General features: G+C 42.9%; 1 protein-coding gene across 1 annotated transcript in view; it reads left to right on the forward strand.

Annotated features, from left to right (window-relative positions):
- Positions 1 to 6,942, forward strand: part of FHDC1 (FH2 domain containing 1) — a 32,515-nt gene extending 25,573 nt beyond the window's left edge. The window contains exon 12 of the mRNA XM_017736745.1: positions 2,908 to 6,942. Within this exon, the coding sequence (XP_017592234.1) occupies positions 2,908 to 4,953 (2,046 nt within the window). The 3' untranslated portion in view covers positions 4,954 to 6,942. The remainder of the gene's footprint in view (positions 1 to 2,907) is intronic.
- The last annotated feature ends 376 nt before the right edge of the window (positions 6,943 to 7,318 follow it).

A 7,318-nucleotide genomic window follows, 5' to 3' on the forward strand; every position in this document is an offset into this window, starting at 1 on the left:
TGGGATGATACATCAGGTTTGTTCATTTGCCTGCTTGTAAGTGGGCCCCTTCCTCCTCTTTCGGTGAGGAAGGCTGGTGACTGCTAAGCTGAGCTGTGAGACAGATTGCACAGACTTCCTGACTATTGCTCGCTGTTCAGGCCTTGGACTGGTAGTGTTGGATCACTGGAAAGGCCTTGAGGTGTGGCACGCCATTCCTTGGATGTACTTACTAGCCTGAATCCACACTAGCTCGGGCTTTCCACTGCCTTCCTTTACATGACTAGAGGCACTTTACCAAGTAAAGCAAGGGCTGTGTATTCTGCTTTGTCCTTCCAAATTATTTTTGTGGGTGAAAACTTAAGAAGTGGAACAGGCCTATGGCAGGCAAGATACCTTATCTCCAGTGTGAGCATTCATTCACCAAGTACCCTGAATTGGTCCTAAATAATTCAGGAACTGTACTAAGATGGAGGAGTCAGTATTGGCATTGGTTACAGTTTTGGTTCAGAAAAGTCTGTCTATTGTTACAGATATTTCTTAGGTCTTTACAAATGGCATGCATTAATTGGATCCACGCCCTTATACAATCTGCATTTGGCAGCACTTTGGATAAAAGCTTTAGTTCAGAAAGAAGAGAACAGTCTTGATTTGTAGTGAGCTGACTGGATGTTCAGCTAATGTGTCTGTTGTACCATTAGCTTACCTAACCTTTACCACCCAAGACAGCACATAGTTATGTGAACGTTGCACAAATGTATAAAACCAAATGGTGATAGCTATTGCAGTCAGTTAAGCAAGAGGTGACTTCATCCATATATGTTCAAATATTTGGGGTTGAGGATTTCATTCATAGTCACATATTACAAGTGGTTGTTGGACAGCTATGACTTTTGAGGTCCTCTCTCTGTAGTAAGCAGCTACACTCTAAAAAATTACAAATTAGACTCTTGCTTGCAAATTTTGAGAAGATCTGCTTGCTAACTGTGGATTGACCGTTGTTCCTACAAAATTGGCAGAAGAATTGGGAATAGAAATGGCAGTTCTGACAAAAGAATGTCATGGGTAGACAGCACATCCAACAGTCTAAAAAGATGGCTTATTCCACAGTGGCCATGTGTACATATTTCAAATGTTTAAACATTTTTTGCAATTTTTTGACATGCTTAACTGTGTGCATAAAGTAGATTTTTCCTTTGAATAAAATTTCCTAAAACATGTCCTAGGTGAGGTTAAAATGTTCTTTTTCTAATATGGAATATGGTAATAATATCTGCAATTTTTTTTAACCATTTCTCTTCACAAGGAGATATTTAAAGTTGATATTTAAATTCATTCTGTAATCCCATACCTGTGAAAGAAAGCTCCTGCCAAACATTTTTCCTGAAATGCAAGTTTTTCCTTTCTTAGATGTTCAGGTTTCTTAGGTCTCTAATGCATCTTATCTTTCAGAGCCCAGTGTAGTCTCAAATCCACTTTAAGAGGTGTAGATTAATCCATTCATCACAAAGCATTAGGCTTTTGTTTACTGAAAGCTTTCAGGTGACTTCTTCTAGCTGTGCAGCTCTTCTGTTGTCACAACAACAGGATGATCAAACTACACAGAGCTTTAGACAAATATAGGTGTGATTTTTTTTGAACAGTGTGTCATTGATCAGAACAGATTTAACAACATGCTGGAAAATCATGCAATTTTTGAATCCTCTGTCAAGACTAGCCTCCCCCTTTCTTTTGCTACAGCTGTACTGGCTGCAGCAAGCCAGGTTCTTCATTTCAGAAAGTAATGCAGAAAGTTCAACCAAAGGTACAGTTAGATTAAATCTGAAGCCTAGAGGTAACAGTTGAAGTGCTGATATTCACAGTAAATCACTGCTAATTGTTTTATTAAAAAGGCATTTACTGTGTTGTCTTTCAAATTCAAACTACCTCTTCTATGGCTTCCTGAACCAAAATCCCTCAGTTTAGCTGCCAAAATCTCCATCCTACCCTGGGCAATCGCTGTACAACAGTTGCCAGTTTTTGAAACCAACAGTGATTATGAGATCCAAAATTTGAGCGAGACATTGAGTAATGGTCCTTGAGTGGTGTCACTTGATATCTAAATCTCATGCATTGTATTAACTTTTCTGTTTGCTTTCATATGCAATTAAGCAATGCCTTTTTGCAAAATTTTCAATCTGTAATGTTAGAGGAAAGTAGCACTGTGTAGAAATTGCACTTGCTGAGGAACAATTGCAGTTGTAGTAAGGTAGGTTGGAAGAACCACGTTGGCCGTGCGCTGGTCAGACAAGGTTGTCCTAAAATATTAATATAATGATTAGGTAGAGGTTTACTCACCTGATAAGACCACCACCTTTACACCTAGTGGGGGTTTGATGTTCTCCATCTTGCATCCGGAACTCTTTGGCTCAACCAAAGAGTGGTCGGGCACTGGAAGAGGCTCCCCAGGGAAGCGGTCACAGCACCAAGGCTGACAGAGTTCAAGAAGCGTTTGGACAATGCTCTCAGGCACATGGTGTGATTCTTGGGGATGGTGCTGTGCAGGGCCAGGGGTTAAATTCAGTGATCCCTGTGGGTCCCTTCCAACTCAGCATTTTCTGTGATTCTAAGATGTGACATCTGCTTGGGTTTGATGGGTCATGTTGGTCTTTGCAAGGTCTGGTGCATTTCTTTTGCCTACGCTGACTGGCTGGATGTTTCATCACCATTAGTTATGCAGGGAGCTGCTCTCCATAGGGTTAATGGTTGCAGGCTGTGGTTGCCACGGTGATTTCATGTGTGTGTATGTGTTGGAGGTTGGGAGTGGGTGATAGCAGTAGGAGCTAACTTAGATGGGAAGAAACAAAGGGAGAGAGAAAGGAATGTGTCTTGTTCTCATGCATAGGACACTGTCCTCTGAGACATATATTTGTGATTTTCCTCCTTCAGGAAAATAGGGAACGAGAGATCCAGGAACTTCATAGTCTGCAAAGGCGAAAAGAGCTGGAGGAGAAGCGTCGATCCTGGGCAGCTGGAGAGCTTGGGAGCTTTGGGCGGAGCAGCAGTGAAAATGATGTAGAGATGTTGGCTAAAAACGGACTTGGAGAATTTCTTCCCTTCTTGCAGCAGAGGCCTCAAAGCCCTTTGTACAGAAACACAAATTCCAGACGTTCTCGACTTTCTTTGGGGATGACTGCAGACAGGGAGTTGCAGAGTTTCCTGGAAATCTCAAAAGACGAGGATCCAAACAAGTTTAACAGCCTTCCCCGTGCAAACACCCGACAAGCAAGACCAAACGTAGCCTGGACGGAATCCAAAGAAACAAGAGATCTCAACTTAAATACCTTGCACTTACACCAACAGTCTGAAATGGAAGTGAAAAATGGTGGCTCAGGGCAGGTGTCTCCAGCTCAGCCCAGTCACCTCAGTGGCTCGGCTGGTCCTGGTGCCCATTACTCACAGAGGAGCACCGACTACAACGTGCACACTTCCAACGTGTCCTGCGAGGAGTCCACAGATATAAATGCTCTGGCCCTTGCAATTGAGGAGCATGAACTTGTTAAAGGGTTATGTAAGTTTGATATTCAAGGAGCAAAGCGTGCAGAGAATGCACCTTTAACATATTTAGAGGATGCTGGTGGGACAGACCTGGAGACTCTGGATGATCTCAGCTTTCATTCCCTGAGCACTGCCGATGATGAGCTGCCTCCAGCTTCCAGAAGTTCCAGAGAGGCCCGCAACCATCAAGCCAAGGCAGTGGGTTGCAAGAATGAAGCTTTAGAGCCCAGCAGCAGCAGCCCTATGTCTATGGATACAAGTGTTTCAGGAAGTAGGGAAGATGGGCCAGTGTGCTACATGTCAGATACCACGACTGATTGTTCTTTGACATTGGACTCTGAAGAGGGAAATGATTTTAAATCGGCAGGCAATGAAATAAGAAGTGAGGCTGGCAAAGCATGCTCTTCTGGCAGTGATGCTCAACACAAGGCTAGGTCATTCTTCTCAAATCTGAATTCCACCTGTGACAAGGAGCTGCCACTTTCTGCTTCTGCAAATGATAAGGATGATGCCGATAGCGAGCACACCCCTCCTAAAGAAAAACCCATAAAAAATAAAGATCTAGCAGGACCAAAGACAAACTCTCTAAAAGATCGATCTCAAAGCTCCACAAAACCCAGTGGCACTCGGCCTAGCCACACAGCTCCTTCCAGACCTGTCAGAACTTTGAATGCCTCTGAGAACGAAAGTATGAGGAAAGTGGTGCCTATTTCTCGGTCAAACAGGGCACCAAGCAGCGTGAAAAAGCCAGAACCCAAGCCAGCCCTTCGTGAAAGCAGTACAGTGGAAAGTCGGCTGTCTCACCGCAGCTCTGTCCGAGGCACAACAGACACGCTGCCAAGAAGTCCCTACAGGCACAGCATGTCAGTGGAAGAGCCAAAGTTACGAAGGGGCACTGTCACCTCAAGCAGTGCTCACTTTGAGAGGGACAGAGTCGCTCTCAAGAAGCCAAGCTCTAAACCCATTAGAAGTAATGTCAAATCAAAGACAGATGAAACAAAGATGTGTCGCTCCAGTGTAAAACCCCAGACCCCTGCAGAGGACACCAAGGTTGCCACAGTCAGTATTCCCAAAGCACCACCCGCGGTCCCAAACTTTGCGAGGAATACAGTGGCCTCTTCTTCAAAGCGTGCAAAAGTGGATCTATCCAGTTCATCCAGACCTCCACCCATTACCAGGTCTGTGTCCCAGAGGCTGCCTAAAGTGAAGCCAGCAGCAACCTCTGATGATCCAAATCCAAAGGAGAATAGTGTGAGTACCTTAAAGAGAGCAAGTAGTGCCAGAGTGGTTGGAAGGAGCATCCTGCAGGGAGAAGCTGTCAGCACGAAAGCAGAGCCTGCACCAAAGGAACAGGGAACAGTGGAAAAGGCATCTCTTAAACTGAAGGATGCAAACCGAACCACAATTGGTAAAATACTAAAGCCATTATTGAAATAAGGGAGAGGGGTTTTTTAACCTTGGAATGTGAACACTTGTCCAACCACTGGATGTCTGTAGTGAAATTCCTTAAAACAGTAACCTTGCCAATACATGGCATCATGTGCTCATTGAAGTACAGCACACTGTTGGAAGGGGGCAAGTAGTTGTGTTCTGGTCTAAATCCTTTTTTATTAATCTGAATGTATTTAAAGCTACTGTGATGGAATGTGAGCAGAACAGCAAATCTTTGCATTTGTGATAAAAAAGGTCACCAAAAGCTGAAAAGTTTTAAGAAGTTTTAACTACAAGATGAAACACTTTGTGACAAAAAACATGGATAAAGGCCAGTTTTTTTGTGTACATAAGATTCTTCCTAGGACTCAAGCCTTTGTGCTTGTTGGTTTCTTATTTGATGTCAAAATGAATCCTGTGGAACAGTACTGAAATGAACTTAGGTGATTGTGCTTTCCGTTGCTTTCATTGGAATTCCTTGGATTTGGGAGCTCTTTTTGCCTGTTGCAAAGTCCATTGCTGGCAATTGGACAGACTGGGAACTGCTGGCCAAAAAATTGTAAAACAAGACATTTGCTGTTTGTGGCTGTCTTTAACCTCCCTGAAGAATTTATAGCATGTTTTATGAATGTGTGTCTGGGGAAGGCTTTCTGCTGGGCAGGAGGCTTGTTCTCCAAGAATGTGGCAGCATTGTCTTGCATGCACAAGTAGATATGGCCGGTGCTGCATAGGATAGCACAGCTGGAGGCTGTGCCTGTTGGAAGGGCCATTGGCATGACGACTACTCCTGACTTGTTTTGATCACGAGCAAACTTGCCAGCTTTTGGTCATACAGAAGTGCCATATATTTATGATACATATCAGGATGTTTGCAGTTCAGCTCTAGAAGGCTGCAATGCAGTGCCGAGCACTTTCTTACCATTCCATGTTTCCACTGGTTTGTATACTACCAAACTACTTGAATGTTGCAATGGCTCTGATTGAGCCATTAGTTTCCCTGCCTCCTCCTCCTCCTCCACTCCCTCTCCTTGTCAACAAGAATATTTAGCATGAAACACAGAGCTTACGCATGACAATGTTTTTGTAGAGTTTTTTGGTTGCTTCAAATGTGGTTTTTAGTGTTTAAAGACTTTAAAGGAATTAAACTAGCATTTGATAAGCTTTTTGCAAAGTAAAAACACCCCTTTTCCCCTGCAGATACGAATTTTAACTTCTGCCAGACTTAAGATACAGAGAATGAGGGAAAACTCAGCATGCTGTGCATCTTCCCAAGAGAAATATATTTAGGTGGGGAAAGTGCTGTTCTCCTAAGCATTTTATTTAAAGAGTTGCCTTTTGTTCATTTACAAATGAAGCCTCATTTAAGAATAAAATTTTTTTAAAAGGGAAATTCTCTTCGGACAAGTGGCGTTGACATACTAGTGATAGATCTGTTTGTCTGCTCTATCCCTTCGTGCTGGGAGAGTGTAATTCAGTGAGAATGAGCTCACATGCGTCTCACGGGCTGGTATCAGGAACAGCTAAGTTTGAATCTGGCAAGGGGCCTTTAGCTCCTCCCACATACCAGCCAATCTTGATGCAGACATCATACCCAAACACCAAAAAGTATTGCATAGGGCCTCTTGTTTGAGTCTGTCCCACAGGGAGAATTTATAGAGCCCGCTTTTCTGCAAGGGCAAATATTCTGCTTTTTGGATAAGCTTTTTGGATACTGCCTCCCTTGTGGGTTAGATACAAAAGCATCTCCCTTCTTGTTTGTACCTGTGTGGATGTATGCACATCTGCAAGAGCAGATGATTGACTTTTTTCCTTTTTTTTTTTTTAAGAAACCAACAAATTCTATTGGTAGCAAGCTTGAAAAATAATTTAAATGTGTTTGGAACATGTAAATAAATTTCTATAAATCCGTGTAAAAGAAAACTGACTGTATTTAATGGAACATTTATACATTTCGGAGTAACTCAGTAGTTTAATAAAGTTCCCATTTACTGGGTATGAGGTTTGTACTTTCTCCTTCCTGTTACACTCTTGGCTTTGGTCCTGAAGATCTCAAGCAACTGAGTCTGGGTGGGTGACTGTGGGAAGGACTTCACAGCAGAAACTGTGGTTTGTTTTTATACTAAGACATGCAATTGAACTTCAGTTTCTGAACATTTTTGGGGTGAGACTTTCGGCATGGGTTTGGGTATAACACGGAAGGCATTAGATGGTAGACGCAGCACTTTGTGTACACACTGGATGTTGTGGCCAAGACAAATGTTCATGGCACTAACAAGTCTGGATCTGTCGCTATCTTCATGCCTTTGAGCTTAGCACACTTTATTGAGAAATTCTGGTCTACAACTCCCAGGACTGTGGAAATACAGAACAG

This window comes from Corvus brachyrhynchos, unplaced genomic scaffold (genome assembly GCF_000691975.1).
Source record: "Corvus brachyrhynchos isolate BGI_N302 unplaced genomic scaffold, ASM69197v1 scaffold175, whole genome shotgun sequence".
NCBI classification, from domain to species: Eukaryota; Metazoa; Chordata; class Aves; order Passeriformes; family Corvidae; genus Corvus; species Corvus brachyrhynchos.